The following is a 17,500-nucleotide window of genomic DNA, read 5'->3' as shown; positions in this document are numbered from 1 at the left end:
AGCCTTGTGCTCTTGCGTGAGGATTATATGAAACTGACAGATGAAGCACTTTGAAGCGTGCACTTCCTTATCGTGTGCTGCACGCCGCAGACTTCAGCTTTCTAAAGCAGCTGCAGGCAGAAGCGACCGCAGCCTCTCTGAGGAGCATCGGAACGTGAAACCGTGTCTTCACGAGGGTGTAATTACAGGTAGTTGTGGTCACAGTCGGGTTTAGCACAACAAAAGCTCCATTTGACTGGTTTGCACTTGGAGCTAATGGCAGGATTAATAATGCACCACTGTGTGCCCCCCCCCGCAGCCTAATGGCTCCCCAGACAGCAGGAAGCTTTTCTGAACTTGCGATGGACAGAAACGAGACGCATACAGTGATAATAAAAGCCGGGGAGTGGGAACATCCTTATTTATCTACATCTGTACTTCTGATCCATCTCTCAGCGTTATCAGGTATTACATTTTTCTCTTATTACTAACTTCGATCTCCTCTATGTCCTCAGTGAGACGGCGCACGGACAGCAGTTTGATTGGAGGAGGAATTCAGGTCCAATCTGTTGTTCAAATAACGACAAATTCCTTCAGACTCTGCACACACACCTCCTCCCCTCCCCCCTCAGTCAGTATTTAAATGATGAATGGTGCACAAATACAAGTGCAAGCTCAGAGCCAGATCAAACAAAGAGAACGGATGATTAAAAGAGGGGGTGGGGTCTGGAGAGGAGGGAATGAGGAAGATGAAGAGTGGAGGGTGGTGACTGGAGAGGTGGTGTTTCACAGGTGAAGCATTAGAACAAAGACCAGTGCAGCCTGTCTGCGAGACAGTGGGACGAGGCAGAAGTCCAGGAGGTCAGAAACATGTCTGACATGACTGCTCTGCTTTGGCGAGCTCCTTACTGGTAACGACTTTAAAAAGGGGCAACACAGTGCTTGCTTAGATGACACACTGCATATTTTCTTGGATTATTTTACCAGCAAAAACATTTCTGGAAGTGTTTAAACCCACAAATGATCTTTTCCATCCTCTCAAAGTCAGAAGGTTGGACGTCTGGAGTAAAGAGTTTGACGCTTCACATCTGCTTGTTTGGTCCTCCAACATAAATACGTCAGTAGATCTGTGAACACGTCCCAGTCAGGGACAGTCATCCTGGGAAACACCGGAGCTCAGCCACGCTCGAGCCGTGACGATGCTTCATGTATTAGTCTAAAAAACAGTAGCGCCTGTTTATGGATTATCATAAACTTTTCTGTGATAAACACCTGTGGGATAATCCCAGTGGATCTGTACCACAGGAACCACGGCAATGCTAACTGACCCTCCCAGAGCAGCTTTGCATGATTCACAGTCCAAAATAATCCTTCTGTACCTGATCCTCTGCGCAGCCCCTCAGTTCATCCTCCATCTGAAACCAGCTGTTTTAGCTCCTCCCGTTTTAAGACAACTTTCTTTTGATTGGTTGCCCCTCATAAACATGTTTGAGCAGTTGGTGGGTGGGGTTTCTACCCCCTCTCGGCGCCATCATCTGGATCCAAGGGTAGAAAAAACTGATAAACAGTGTATTTAGATTAATCTGAGTTTCTGGCTCGCAGAGATTACTGCACATACAGCGAGCTCATTATTAGAAAGGTTGGACATGTTATCATCCAACACAGGAACAGGTCCGCTCGATCAGCTACAGATCAGTCTACAGCTGTCACTGTAACATTTAATGTCATGTAACCCCAGCTGTGCAGGGGTCACGCGGGCCTATAACCAGCTACCACCAGACATGAGATGGGTGTGGTCTCTGGCTCTGCTGCAATGGAGGGGCGGTACAATAAGCACATGGGGCGGTGCCGCGAGGTCGGAGGCGACAGGTGCCACTAATGAACTCTGCCCTTTTTCAGTGTCTGGGGTCGGGAAGGAGTGGTTTGTGTGGTGTGGGAAGGTGCTGGAAAGCTGGCATCCTGGTTGGATACAAAGTGCTGAAACAGTGGAAAACTGTGGGTCAAAATAAAAGTGCTGTAAGCAACAATCGCACGCTGTGTGGGTCCTGATCATCTCACAACAGGCTACAGCCTGGACAGTCTGTCACTCCTGTGGCCACTAACTGCATGTCTCCGGGAGCCGGAGTACCCGAGAGAACCCACGCAAACTCCACACAGAGTGGACCCAGGACCTCTGTGCTGCCCGTACAGTTTCATATCCAGGAAAAAAATATAATCATATTTCCACGTTTAATGAAAATGATTTATTTAATAAAACATGACTAAATTCAGGAGATAATTACACTCCGTGTGACGTTTCCCTCTCGATGAAGCTGGTCGGTGAGCTGGATCAGGTGATTCTCTGCCACGCCTCAGTGATGCTGCTGCATTTCTCACTCTGACACGTTTGGGGCAGAAAGCACAATAGAGGCCGAGCCGGGTTCTTGCTCCCCGAGCGCGGCTCACAGAGGTCTGATCGTTGGTTTGTGCTAATTTGCTGCTACATAAATAAAACTGAACTGTTTTCTCAATGATGACTTTCTGATACTGCGGAACAAACCTGCTTTTACACACGGCGAGACGTCCCTCGCCGCCTCCATCTTTCCTCATAAACACTGCTCTGTTATTAATAAAGAACCAGACCTGCGAACAGAATCTACAACGACACATCTCTAAAATCTTGCCCGTCCTTATTTCAGTTAACCGTGCTCAGTGTGAACTCAGTTAATTTACTGCAGGTGATTTAATTTTAATATCTGCGGCCAGAGAGGTTTGAGGACTTCCTGCTTTTATCTTTAGCAGGTCAGAGACCTCAATATCCCCCCAGCCTTATCATTTCCAGACGATGGCTGTCTGAGAGGGTGGAAGAAGAGGAGAGGACGGGGGAGGGCGGGGAGGCAAGGGGGGAGGGGCGGGAAGTCCCTGACTCCATTAAACATGGATTACAGGACGGCGTATGAGCAGGAATGTTTGCCGTCCTTCAAATGTGTGTGAGTGCGTGTGTGTGTGTGCGTGAGAGTGTGTGCGTGTGCGTGAGAGTGTGTGCGTGCGTGTGAGAGTGTGTGCGTGCGTGTGTGTGTGTGTGTGTGTGTGTGTGTGTGTGTGTGCGTGAGAGTGTGTGCGTGAGAGTGTGTGCGTGTGTGTGTGCGTGAGAGTGTGTGCGTGTGTGTGTGTGTGTGCGTGAGAGTGTGTGTGTGTGTGTGTGTGTGTGTGTGTGCGTGAGAGTGTGTGCGTGTGTGTGTGTGTGTTACGCTGCGCTGCCTGTTAAATGTTTCTCCTTGACTGCAAAGACCCTGAAGTCTGCTGCTACATCTGCTCACAGAAAACAAAGACACACACACACACACACACACACACACACACACACACCCTTCCCCCTCTGTCATGCAGAATTTAGCATTAATTTAGACAGCAGTCCCACAGACGATGAAGAGGAGAATTGGTTTTATAACGAGGGCTGCCCGGGAGTCGTACAGTGGGGGAGGGGCTTGTGCGCGCTTCTCGGAGCGGTTTGGCGATATCGGCTCAATGAAACACAAAGAGGAAGAAAATGTGAAGAGACACAAAGAAAAGATGGAGCAGAAGGAAGTAAAATGAAAGGTTGGGAACAAAAATAGAGCAGCTCACCAATCAGATGCCTCGCTCTTATTTTGAAGGTCTAATCTCAATTAACCAGCAAACTCTGCCGTTTCCTGTCCCACGTTTTTTTATTAAATAGCTCGTTGAACAGGTCCTTGACAAAAGTCCACCAGGACAAACTTCTTTATCCTTCGGCCATCTTTTCCTCCTCTTCATCAGAGTCTTCCTCACAGACTACGAGTCAGCTTCAGCTCAAACAGTGTCTAATTATTATTCTGTCTGACTTCCTTTGATTCATTACGCTGAATCTTTACTCTGTGTGTGTGCGTGTGCGCGTGTGTGCGTTAAATGCAGCATTAAATCAGCCTGACATCTTCATAAATAACCCTGTGGGATGGGCGGTAATGGAGGCCACTTACACCGACAAACACGCACACACACTTCTGCCACCCACCCTGCTGCTTAATGAGGCCATTTAAAAGGACCAGAGATCATCTCACACACACACACACACACAGTCACACACACACACGCACACACACGCGCACACGCACACACACACACGCATGCACACACACAGTCTGGACCTTGGACCACTGTGGCAGCTCCGTTGTTTGCTGCTGTGCTGGGATCGTCGTCCTGTCTGGTGCGAGCTGTGGGGCAGACGGCCTCACACTGAGCTCTCTGGTCTTTGACCTGTGTTTGAAGCATGAACCCGTCTCTCTCTCTCTCTGGTGGCCTTGTAATCATTCATTCCTGATGTTTCACTGACTGCTTACCCTCCTTGCAGACTTGTCCCTACAGGCCGTATCAAGTTTATTTGTGACATTTTGTTCGTTTTGTGTTTGTAGTTCTTTGATACTCAGAGTTTTGTATTCTGTCTTTTGGCATTTTTATCCTGGATCTTTACCTGTGATGGACGGTGTTTAGACTTATGTGTGATTCCTGGTTATTCAGTTCATTCCCAGAATCCTCTCATGTCTCGTCGATGTTACTTCCTGTTTTATTTTGATAGTCTCTTACTCTGTGTGTCTGCAGCCCGTCTAGGAGCCTGTTCGTGTTTGTCTGCTGTCTTGGAGCTCTGAAGCTGTTGAACTCTGACCTCTGTGTTTGGATGTTCACGGCCTTTTTCCTCGTTTGTGTTGTGCTGCCAGGATCAGATTTGGACTTTTTTCAGCCTCTCAGCCAAAACTTAAACGTGTTGGTGAAGCAGGAGTGTTTCCTGCCCCGGGAAGGTTCAGATGTTGCCTGATCATTGGTGCGATTGTTTCGCCCGAGTCTGACCTGTGAACTGCAGCAGCATCACACACTTTCACAGGAAGCTGAAAAAAATGGGCCTCAGCTCCGTGCGGAGGCGCGTACAGACCTCAGCACGTCTCTGATGAGCTATGAACCCACCTGAGCCCTCGGGTCACCTGGATCAGGCCACCTTTGCATGGACAGGTGACCTGATCACCTGGATCAGGCTTTCACTTCTTAATGTCACAGCTCCAGCTGTGCTCTGCTCCTCTTTAGGAAGTCTCACCTAAATTATTATTTTATTTCATTTCTGCTTCTTTTGCTGATTTCTGTTTGGGCGTTTAATAATTTGCTTTTTATTATCAGTTAATTGTATTTATCCTTGTGTTGGTTTGATCATTTTCAAAGACCTATGATTAGTTTTTGCTGGATTTCTTCTTCTTTCAGGAATTTAAATGATGAGTTTTTATTATCTTTGGTGTTTTCTGCTTGTTTTTTTATCGCTGTTGCTGTTCTTTAGTATTTTATGAATTCATTTGGTTACAACTGTCAGCTGATTGGACGGTGGGGATGTCCACACAGGAAGTGATTCAGTCTGGTGAATCACTCCTCCCGCTGGAGGTCGCTTCAATAACTCGCTTCTAATATTTGGGAACAGTTCAAAAGTTTAACCCCGCCCACTTTGGGCCCACTGGCGTCAAAGTCGCTCCTGAAACCTCGTGACCACGGCACTTCCTTTAAACGCCGTTTCTTACCTCGCACCTCCGCCTACCTCTCCTCATCATCACGCCTCACTGTGATCAGGTGACTTATCTGTCACACACACACACACGCACACACACACACACACACACACATGGACAGTGTGTGTGTGTGTGCGTGTGTGTTTCAATCACTCGCCCTGTTTGTTGTTCGCTGTGCGGATCAATACTGTGGTTTTAACACTAAACACAATCAATCTTTCTGTTTTTAAACACACACACACACACACACACACACACACACACACACACACACACACACACACACACACACACACACACACACACACACACACGCTGTTCCTGAAAGACAAGGTCGGGGCACAAACACGTAGCGCGAGCTCATCGGTGTGCAGGAAACCAAACCTGCACTTTCAACCTCGTTTGTGAATCAGTGGAAATGTGAGTGGCAGCAGCTGCTGGTGGAAACGTCTCCTCTGTGTCGTCCACACAAACGTGGCATGAAGCCTGCAGCTGCTCTGCATGTGCAGCATGCGACCTGCGTCAGCTGCAGGGAAAGTAAGTAACGTGTAATCGTCGCAGGTGGAAGGCACCTGATGAGACTCGGGTTAACTCTGAGCTGCCACAGAAATTCTCTTTTTAACTCCTCACTTTATTTAACGAGCTGTGGGAGAGGCAGGATGAGCGTCGGGCGCTCAGAGGGCGTCTGACCTTAACGACCCCCTGACCTGAGGTTACAGGTACGCTGTTTCACCTGAATGAAACTTTCTCATCTTCCACTTGAAGGAAATAAAAGCTGAAGTTTGTTAATCTTCTATTTTTTATCTGCAACCTTCGAAACGGGTTAAAGCTGATGAACCTGCTCGTCTCAGCTCGAGACCCCTCACCTTTCACCGTCTCAGCCCATGTACAAGTTTCTCCATCTGTATTATTGGATGTCAGTTAACCTGCATGTAACCATGACGACATGGACACCCCGTGACCCGGCGGCGTCTCCCCCCTTCAGCAGGAGCTCAGACTGTCACGAGGTTTTGATTAGACTTGGTTTACTTCTGTGATTTCCTCGTTATTCAGCCGGCCGATGCCCGCCTCGGACCGAACGCCGCCCGTCTCTACATCTGTGGAGGGATTTCCACGGTGTCGTGAAATGAAGGAGCAAAAAACCTGACAGCTGTGCAGCGTGAGGGATGAGACCGTGGAGGAACACACGAGGAAAAGGAAAGAAGAGAGGGAAGTAAGCACGCAGAAAGCCCCGCCCACCTTGTTCCTCTCGAACAGCTCGGTCTGGATGGCCTTCAGGTCGCTGTCGAGCGCGGAGGCGGCCTGCCGGCGCTGCTTGGCTAATTGCTCCTCCAGGTCTTCAACCTGAGCTCGCAGTTTCTTGTTGTCCCTCTCCAGGCCCAGCTTCTCGGTCTCCAGGCGCTCTCTACGCCCCCACTCTGCGGCGTTCTCCACCTGCAGCCGCTCCATCTGTAGGAAACACACGACACGCCTCAGATGGAGACAGGATTGACTGTACGGTGGCCCAAACATCCAGCTGTCAGTCAAAGAGGCCACACCCCTAATAATGCCCACTTTAGCCTTAAAATAACATAAACAGCTGTTCTGAAGCTACACTGCTATAGGCTGCTGGGGGATTCCCATGATGCACTGGGTGCTTCACTCACTGTGTGTTTATCCATCTGCATGTAATCATTAGTGATTATTCATGTCTGTCTCGGGGGGCCGCCCCTCCCTGAGTGCTTCTGCACCCACAAACTCACAGACTGTTTTTAGCAGTCTGACATTTTTCATCTGATTCTGATTGAAATTGTTTATAAATGTTAGCGACGTCCGTTCACGTCTCCCACGGCTTTTCTCGGGGTCGTGATTCCCACGCGCTGCTGTCAGGTCCCTCACCTCAGCTCGTAGTTCGGCCAGCTTCTTGTCCATGCTGGTTCGAGCTCCCAGTTCGTCCTCCAAGTCCTCGGAGATGCGTCCCAGCTCGTCCTGGTGCATCTCCTTCAGCAGGTTCAGCTGCAGGATGAAGACATTGAACATTTAATCTTTCAGTGACTCTCAGGCTTTCATCGTTCAGGCTGATGTTAGAAATAAATCCACGTTTAAGCCGCCTGACATTTAATGTTATCTGGACGTTTTTCGGGGGAGGCGGCTGTTTCTTTAAAGCAGACACTGTGAGACGCTTCCTGTGATGTTGGAGGATCTGAAACAACATGCGTGGAGATAAGCGTGACCCCCCCGTCATATCTCCTTATCTCTGCCTCTCGTCTCATCCGCCTCCTCCAACCTGCAGCGCGATCCCGCTTTCATCTGCATCTTCTAACACGCTTATCTACGAACTCCGTCACCTTCATCATCATCTACACATCTCTCACATCTTCTGCCCCCCCACCCCCACTTTGCTGCTTTTATCTAACTCATGTTCATCAGACCTGCCGTCTGCGGAGCGGTGCTGCCCCCTAGTGGTTCGAAAGACAGAGCTCGTCACACTCGGCTTTATGATTTGGACGCTGCTGAGCACAGCAGGCCTCCTGCAGCTGAAGACCTGCCGGGACATTTGAAGCGATCAGACTTCTTAGTAAAGTCATTTTAAGGTTTGAAAAGTTTATGACTCGTGATGACTGACGATCACTGCGCGATCAGCAGAGGCCACAGGTTTGAACACCAGAAATAAAAACATTCAAAGACCCGAAAATGTTCACACAAAAGCAAAACTGTGATCACTGAAATGTTTAAGAACTCCTGCTCTTCTTACGTGTTCCTATTTATTTGTAACAGCTGCTGTTGTTGTTGTTATTTATGCTGAATTGAAGGTCAGCTGTGCACGTTAGCTGCGCCTGTCCTGTTGCATCAGTTGCTGTTTGACAGTAACTGATGTATAAAGAAGTAAGTTCAAAGGGAACACGTCACAGACGCATGATGCTGTGCAGCTGCTGCACACCGAGTTTAATGAGCTGAAACAATCACGACCTGTGTTCATCGTCCTTTTGTCGTGAAATTCAAACGCCGTCCGCAGCTCTCACATTCAGCTCGTTTGCTGACTAAATGTTATGAACGCTAATTATTTGTGGACCGTCTGCGAGCGTCACGTGGACCAAACTGTGTGAAAATCTGAAGTGAGGAACATTTTCTATGAAATTCAAGCTGTAAGTCGAGCGCGTGTCTAACAGGAAGTCCCTGAGAATCACGCACTCCGGCTTCCTTCGTTGCACTTTTGATGTATTTGTCACGTTTGCTCCTTCTGCTTTCTTTCGGTTCGGCTGCTTTGCTCTGTCTTTGTCTTCTCGTTGTGCGACAGCAGGTCAGTGATCGATGAACCACGGAGCTCAGAGACACAAGCGCTCGTCTGTTAGCAGAAAAACAGTCAGAGCGCACGTTTAAAGAAGACGGACCGTCCCGCGAAGCAGCGTCCGCTGTGCTCAGGTGACCTGTGCTGTGCCTCACCTGTTTCAGAGCCTCCTGCTTGCTCTTGCTCAGCTCCTCGTACTTCAGTTTCCACTGACTGAGCTCAGCCTCGAGTCTCTCGATACTCTTACTCAGAGCCAGCTTGTCTCTGCAGGGAAACAGACAGCACGAATGAATCACGCCACACTCCCCGCCACACCCACTCGTGCTAGAACAGAGTGATAAAATAACAGAAAATAAATGTAATGGCAGAAGACTTCCTGTTTCTGTACGATCTGTCGTGTGTTCGTGGTTTGTTTGCTTTCTTGTGCTTTCTCTGTGACCTTCACGTTCTTACAGTTTCAGAGTCGAGCCGACAGGTTTCTGTCTTTACAGATTTCTGATGGTGTGGAAACGATAACATAACTCGTAAAACGAGTTTCACATCTCTGGGTGCGATCGATAAAAAACATTACAGACAAGAAGGATTTCTATGGTGAAATGCTGATTTATGACTAGATTATGTTTCTCTGATGGTTCGACCTCGGGCTGTCCCTGCTGACAGAACCAGAAGTCGTGTTTTTCCCGCTTCTCTTACTCTCTCTCCTTCAGCAGGACTTTCTGGGACTCGTCCAGGCGAAGCTGCAGAGCGTTCAGTTTGCTCGAGTCCTCCTCCGCTGTGCCCGCATCCTCCCACAGAAGTCGGCTGCGCTCCTGCCGGCGCGAGCCGGCTGGGTTGACGCCGCCGCGGCCATCCCAGGCCTCCTGAGCGTCGGCGCCCGGAGCTCGAGAGCGCAGCACTGAATCGAGCAGCTCCAGGTCCTGATGAAGAAGGAGACAAAGAGACCGGGAGGTCAGACGGTGACATGAAGGCTAAACCGCACACAGGTGGGAGAGACAGACGCACGCTGGCAGGTAAAGACAGAGGGAGGGACGATGTGACAGACATGCTGTGTTTTACTCAGAGAACAAAGACTTGAAACATGTGGAACAGTTTCTGCAACCTGCTGTAAACTTTGACTTTTAGCTCAAATGAGTTTTTCAGCCCTGAACATGTGGATGTATCCTCATGAAGTTATGAAGGAAAACAACATGAAAAAAAGCACCAAATCTGGACCCACCCAACTGGAATTTCTGAGGTTGCTGCCAGCGAACTCTCACATCATTTTCACGCTGCGTGTTTTTAATGACCTTAACAGAAATAAAACTAAGCGTAGCGCTCGTCCTGCAGCACGCAGTAAATCTGTCCCCTGTGGCAGGCGGACAGCAAAGACCTCGTCCTTATTTCCTCCACAGAACAACCACTCGCCTCCCGCACGACCCAGAGTGCTCCCTCAAAAGTAAGGACATCCTGGCATCAAAGCTGAGACCATCGCAGGTGTTCGGAGATCAACTAAAGCAGCTGAGATTTACTGAAGTAAATGTGAGTGCAATCGATTGATCAATCGATATATCGATCACAGTGATAGACAGTTTAAACCGGGAGGTGCCGGCACTGAAGAGAGCAGGGAACCTGATTTATCAATGTCCTGCTGTCACGTCCAATCACAGGTTATGATTTTACTTCAGCAGATAAAAACTTTCATGCTTTGTTTTATTGATCAAGCGTCCAAAGGAAGTTCAGTCTGAGGCGTCACGATATCGTCACAACATCAGGTTTTCACAACACGATTATCAGCATCACAAATATTCATGCGACCATAATAAGCTATAGAAGAAATTGAAAAAAGAAAACAGCCTTCACCTTATTTAGCTTATGCACGAGCTGCTGAGACAGCAACACGTGTACTGCAGTAAGAACAGCTGTCGCTGACATGTGCAGCTTCTGTAGATAACAGAGGGTCAAACTGCAGAATCAACCGTCAGAGCTCCACTCGCGCCTGTGGGAACGCTTCCCTCTGACTGAGCAGGTTTGTTGTAGCAAGTCGAGAAACAGGAAGTGAAAACTTTTAGCAGGTGTTACCTTCCTGCCCCGCCTCCCTCAGCGGGTAACCCGGGGCTACAGTCACGTAGTGGCCACAATGAAGTGGACACGGCAGCTATCAAAGAAGAGCTGCTCGACAAAAAGACAACATTTGGAGATTAGTGTTTTAGTGCTGGTAGCGGTAATCTCGTTAAAATCACGTTAACGCCATAACTGCATTAAAGGGGCAAATCTCCGTTAACAAGTTACCGCGGATCGCCCCGTGCGTGGGGCTGGACGGCGTTAACGCGTTAATGAGCTAACCAGCTAACCGCGCTAACGAGCTAACCGGGCTAACACGCTAACCAGCTAACCGCGCTAACCAGCTAACCGCGCTAACGAGCTAACCGGGCTAACGCGTTGACGCCTAAAATCCTTTGATTTTCTCAAAAATCGACAGTGTGCCGTATGTATGAATTCTGGTTGTGTTTACTGACCTCGAACCGCGTTTATGTGCTGCACAGGCTCAGCAACAAATGTTTTAGTTGGACTTTGCTGAGCTACGAAGCTGCAGCGCTTGATGGATTGTTGGAGCATTACAGCTACCGAGGAGCCTGGCGGAGTGATACGTACTGTGCTTCAGCGTAATATCACCGTACTGTGTGTATAAGGGCCACAGATGCTTGTTTATGCTCAGCGTCTGTTAGTTTACATTTTGACTTCACAACTATGAGCTTTTCGTTATGCACAAAAACAACATTGTTTTATTTTATTTATGGAGCATTATTATTTAATGCTGATCATTTATTTCTGAGTACATCTGCGCTGTATGTTAATAAAGGTGCCCGTGTGAGATCTGGTACAGTGTGACTAAGAACTCTCTTTTTGTTCTTAACTCTCTTTAAAAAAAATATCGAGATCTATATCGTATATCACCATCCAGCTAAAGAATATCCAGATATGAATTTTGGGTCGTATCGCCCAGCCCTACCACTGCTCTTCTGACTGAAAGCATAAAGATCACGACTCAGTCAAATGTCACTGTTTTCACTGCTCCAGTTTGGATCATTGTAGGATGACAGCAAACCCTCCAGTGTGGACGCAGTAACACCAACAGGACTGCATCATCCAGACTCACGCGTGAGGAAAAGCGACACAAGGTCACGGAGCACGCTCTGTCCCAACACGTGGAAAACAGAGCTGCCACGCTGCCATTACAGGCGACGGCCAACAGAGGGCCCCGCTGCGCCGCTGTGGGTGAGACAAAGCCTGACATGTGGAAGCACTCAAAGAGGAGAACAATGGAAGGAGACAGGAAATGAGGCTGAGCTGTGTGAGAGCAGCAGCGAGCCACCGTTCCAAGACCACCTCTGCTGCCTGTTGACAGACACATAATCACGGTTTACATGCAGCCCTGCAGCCCAAACATGTGTGCGGAGAAACACAGGGACCCACCGCCGCTGCAAACAGCAGACAAACCGCAGAAATCCGGCGTTTGATTGCAGCCTTCGGTTTGTTCACGTCAGCTCAGATTCAAGTTTAATGAACTCAAACCTGCACGGATGGATGCAACAACGCTCGGGAAGGCTGCGGCGCTTTAACGACGCTCTGATGATCGCTCGGAGGCCAAAGCGGCCAGAAACATCCCCGGCGTGTTTCACGCTGCAGGCCAGATCTGTCCAGCTCATCGTTTCGGGTTCTGTAACGCTGCAGTTCGTTCAGGTCTGCCGCTTTCCACGCACCGCCAGATTTCACAGTAGAAAGCTGGACGGCAGGGTGCAGGTGAAGCACCGCATCGACCTCCGCCTGCGCTGAAGCTCATGAGTAAAATTCCCTTCCTGTCCCTGGGTTTGATGACTCTCACACATAAAAACTAAAGACCCGACACCAGAACTTTCTACTGAAGCAGCCAATCAGATGTTAGTGCAGACTGAAGGTCGCCGCTGTCTCCAGTGGAAGTGGGCCCTTGCCCACGGCAGAGAGTTGCTGTCGAGAATAAAACAAGAAGCAGAATGATTTAAACGTGACCGCAGGGGAACGTCCCCCAGCTGCTGAGAGGATGTGTCGGGCCTATTTTAGTCACATGATTCATCACCTCTGATACTACAGGTGCAGGTCACAGATAAAACCGAGCAGCACTTTCAGAACTCAACCGAAAGCCAAAGAGACTTGTGGCACTGGATGAAGCCGTCTCTAAATCATACAGTGTGACGGCGCTCTCTCTCAATGATAACGGACATCCACCCATTTTTGACCCGAGAGAGGCTCACAGGCTGGTCCACACATCCAGCCTGTTGGGGATCCCGAGGTGATCCCAGGCCAGGAGGAGACGTACACCCAGGAGTCTCTGACTGATCCCGGTCTACCCTGCAGCCTCTGCCCAGCAGGAAGTGTCCACACCAGCCTCCAAAGAACGACGCCTTATATTCCCGAGGAGACTGGTTCACGTCAGCATGAAGCAGCACTTCCAGGTACCATCTTTAAAGCCAGTGTTGCACTTTCAGCATCCCTGAGGACCCGAGGGTCCGCTGAGGTCAGAGTGATGGAGACTTAACCGATCCCTCTGGTTTGGTGCCTGATGTGACGAGCAAGTACCAAAAGGAGCCAGGTGAGGTTGTTCTGGCATCTGATCAGGATTTCTGGAGGTTTTGCAGGTATTCCCAGCTGAGAGGAGTCCTCAGGGTAGAACTCACTGATGATATGTTTACTCTAACCTTCCCCTGGAAGCAGCTCGGGATCCCCCGGGACAGAAGGACAGACGGTGTGTCGAGGTTCCTGCGTCACCCTCCAGTCTGTATTCCATGTAAACACTACATTCGGGGGGCACCAGCACAGACAGACAGCTTCTGTTTCCTCTGCTCCTGGATTTCAGTGTAAGAACTCACAGCCAATGGATGCAAAACTCCCGCGAGACCGCTCCAGTCGATTCCAGGCCGAGGAATCAACTGAAACAGGAAATCATGCTGAGAAATTCCCAAAGGGAATGTTTTGGGAAAGACGGGAATACACCCTGACCATCGAACGATCCCCGGGAGCCTGGAGAGAGCGCTTTCAGTGCCACAGAAGTAATTTTACAATAACGTGAACTACAGAACACAGTCATGGTGTTTTCATGGTGCAATAAACAGCGTTAGCTGCAGTCCTGCAGCGCAGCAGCTGTTGATGCTGTTGCACGTGTGGCTGACTCGTTTTTAGCCCATTACAGTTTTTGTTGCGGTCGCGTTTTCATTCTTCTGTTTTTATTGGGCAGAATAAAGCCTGAGCGTTACATCGGCCTCCAGAAACAAAGCAGCTCCACAGAGTCAATGAAAGGCTGAATCATGTTTGTCCTCATGGGAGCGACGGCAGAGACGGCAGACAGCGTCCTCTGGAGACACGGCGTGATTCGTGTTCACGTGCACAGGCAGAGGGTAGCTGTACCTCCTAAATAGGACACACACACACACACACACACACACACACACACACACACACACACACACACACACACACACACACACACACACACACACCCCCCTCTGGTGCTATAACAGGGGTGTATTTTATCATGGTGGAGACAGCAGCCCGAGTGGCCTACATTCACGGATCACGTGTAGCAGCCGAGGATGCGAGCGCACCGATGTGAAGGAGGCGGGCGTTAAACCACCTTCACTCATTCATCTCTCCAACAGCTGAACGTTGGTCTCAGGTTTAACTTTCAGTCACCGTTTTACTAAACTCAGCTGAATCCTGTTCAGACCCACTCAGACTTCATTTCTTTTCTACGTACTTTTATTTACTTATTTTTCACGTTGCTACCTGCTGGGTCGGGACTCACTGATGTCCATGGATGAACCATCATCAGATCCTTCATGTGCACCAAGCACCAACCTTAAAATGCCCCCCCCGATCAGTCTAATGATTGCATCATTTGTTTCAGGTCGCATGAGCCCCGAGTTTGTCAGAGCTGCATCCTGCAGATGTTTCATTTAAATGCACAAAGGTAAAACCAAAGTTTGCAGAGGTTAAAGGTCAGGACCTCGTGTGGAAGAAATTCAATCTGAAACCAAAACCAGGAAGAAGAACGCCAGCTGAGAGCACGCTCACCTTCTGACCCGTCTTCTGCCTATCCAAGTCCATGTCCCTCACCGGTTCTGGTTCTGGAGATCCCGGCGGTCCCTCTGCCGCCCTGTCCAGCTTCACGTCGCCGTGGACCTGAGAGGAAGAGGAGGATGACGCCGGGGAGGAAGGGGGGATGGACGGCGAGGATGACGAGGAAGCGCCGCGGGGGTGCGCGGGTGAGGAGGAGGGGGATATGGCGGACAGAGGCGGGGCCGCGTGGTCGCCGCGGAGGCGCAGCGTCTCCTGCCGTAGCGTCTCGTTCTCCGAGGCGAGCTCCTGCCGCTCGCGCCGGATGCCGGTCAGCTCCTTGGTGAGGGTGTCCAGCCGCTGCCTGAGCTGACGGACCTCGTCGCGCGCTCGGTTACGCTCCGCACGAACCTGGAAACAAAGACGACGACTGACTGAGCAGGCGGGTTGTCAAACCTCTTTATAGGACATCATCTAAAACACCTCAGCGTCTGTATCACATTATTATTAATAATATTATTTCTCCGTACAGGCTCACAGTGGATCGATATCACAGAAATGTTATTTCTGCTCATCTGTAGCTCCATAGCTGAGCCTTTCTTTCAGATACTGAAGCACATCCCCACCTAGAGCCCCACCCAGCCCGGTCTCCACCCTGCTCCGTGCCACTGAGCTACATTTCTCCCACCTTGCTCCACTTCTCCCTCCAGTTGGCGGTGCAGTCCGACCACCACCTCATGGTCTTCTCCATCTGGGCGGCCCTGGCCCGAGCCTCCTCCAGCTCCCTGAGCCTCAGCTCCTCCCTGCTCTCCCAGTCGGCTCCGGCTGCCTCGCCCATGGCCCCGAGGGAGCCGAGCCCGAGGCCCCCCAGGCCGGGCGACAGCAGCAGCGGGGGGCTGGAGCTGGGCGTTCCTCCCGTGGGGCTGGGGGTGTGGGTGAGGCTGTCCGGGGAGCGGACGCCCCGGTCGGATCCCAGACCCAAGCTGCACAGCAGGCCGCCGCCGGCCTGCTTGCCGCCGTCGGACAGGTGGGGGCTGGGAGTGTGGTTCATGGTGGAGGCGACGGGGTGGACGAGGACGCCGAGAATCAGGAGAGCATCGTCCTCACCCTGGAGACAGAAACACAGAAAGAGAGCGCTATGAGAAAGAGACAAAACAAAAACATAATATAAACCTAAAAATACAAATTTAATAACATAAGAAGTATTAAAAACCATAGAAATCGTTTGTTTTGTTTGTTTGTTTTATGTTTCCCCCCACTGTGAGTAACTTGTATTGTTGTACATGTTGTATAAATAAGAAAACCCATAAAAATAAAGAAATAAAGAAAACAAACAAACAGACGGGGACGACGGCGGCCCGGACCACCGCCGTGATGGTCGTCCACTCACAGCCTTTCAAAGCTCCCAATCAAAGTCTCTGCTGGCTCTAGTTTTCCTGTGAGCCCGGCGCAGTAAAGGTGGAGCGAGGCGTTACTTGGACACCTGGTGGACTCTGATCGTTTCCTGCTGGCGTTCCAATAATCGCTCGGATTCGATGTGTGTCAGTATTTTTCTTGAAGGGTCTAAATGAAACACATTCGTGCTGTAACGGCTGAACGTTATCTCGGCTGTCAGTGCCAGCTTGGGTTATGAAAAGCTGGCTGTGGTGAAGCTGGTCTCAGACGCCGGGCCAAGAAAAGCTCCGGTCCTTCCTGCCTCCTCGCTCAGCCCCCGCCTCCGCCGCCCTCCCCGCTCCAGAGGAAGTTTCCGAGGAGCTGTGGGACTGTGGGAACAAGTCTGAGCGAGGCAGCAGAGCAGGAGAGGAAATGAAGCAGGTTTAGCTTCAGCAGCTGGGGGCTCAGCGGAGGGTAAAACCACTAACACACCCTCTGCTGTTGCCCCGTTTGCACAGGTAACATGTTGGACCTCCAAAGGTAAACTGACAGCTTTCAGGCAGTGCACGCCATCAGCCCAGGAAGTTAATCACGTGCACGAGTGTAGTTAATCACGTGCACGAGTGTAGTTAGTGTAAAAATAACCAGCTGGGCTGGAAACCTCATGGTGTCTGAACAGCCACATTAAAGACAGCAGCTTGCTCCGGCAGATTCAACATGTCCACGACATCCTTCCCTTATTTGGCTCCACCCACTCTGACATCATGACTCAGGCTACAGGGTCACATGGTCTGTCATGCGCTGTCAGCAGGGGGCAGTGTCACAAACATGTTTGTTGTTGTGCTTTGGTTGAACTCCTGAGAGGACAGGACGCTGAAAACTGCCGTGCCCTCCTCCTGCAGGTTAATGACGCCGCTCGTGCTCCTCTTCCTGTCCAAGTCAGCTTTTAAACCAATCAGCATTCTACGTGCGCGTGGTGACATCACTGTCGACCTGCACGCATTTGTTGCTTTCCCGAAACCGTGCACTGCAGGTAGCACAAACTCAAGATTTCCCAGTGAGACCATGAGGGTGTTCACACGCAGGAGGCGGAGTTTGCAGCATCTGACCAATCAGAAACACGGACGGGCTGCAGGTAGCACAGCATCGATCAAACGACTTGGGTGACGTTCCTCTTTGTGTTCACGCGATTTTCAGAAAACTTGACCTCTGACCTCGTCCTTCAGTAACAGACAAAGAAAAAGGACGAACAGTTAAAGTGAGGAGAGAAAAG

At 50.1% G+C, this 17,500-nt stretch overlaps 1 protein-coding gene across 3 annotated transcripts in view; it reads right to left on the bottom strand.

The window, feature by feature from the left end:
* The window catches only part of ccdc102a (coiled-coil domain containing 102A), a 47,770-nt gene that overhangs the window by 3,679 nt on the left and 26,591 nt on the right, over positions 1-17,500 (bottom strand). For 2 of the 3 annotated variants that reach the window (XM_026177125.1, XM_026177126.1), the window contains 6 exons: positions 15,542-15,961; positions 14,872-15,264; positions 9,481-9,704; positions 8,943-9,051; positions 7,398-7,514; positions 6,759-6,968 (listed from right to left, as the gene is read on the bottom strand). In XM_026177125.1, the coding sequence (XP_026032910.1) occupies positions 6,759-6,968; positions 7,398-7,514; positions 8,943-9,051; positions 9,481-9,704; positions 14,872-15,264; positions 15,542-15,961 (1,473 nt within the window). Of the gene's footprint in view, positions 1-6,758; positions 6,969-7,397; positions 7,515-8,942; positions 9,052-9,480; positions 9,705-14,871; positions 15,265-15,541; positions 15,962-16,243; positions 16,541-17,500 lie in introns of those variants that run through there. The other variant, XM_026177127.1, reaches the window with a different exon arrangement.

Source organism: Astatotilapia calliptera, chromosome 1 (genome assembly GCF_900246225.1).
Source record: "Astatotilapia calliptera chromosome 1, fAstCal1.2, whole genome shotgun sequence".
In the NCBI taxonomy this organism is placed as follows: domain Eukaryota; kingdom Metazoa; phylum Chordata; class Actinopteri; order Cichliformes; family Cichlidae; genus Astatotilapia; species Astatotilapia calliptera.
The sequence above is the reverse complement of the archived record's forward strand: the minus strand, read 5'-3'. Positions and strand labels throughout refer to the sequence as shown.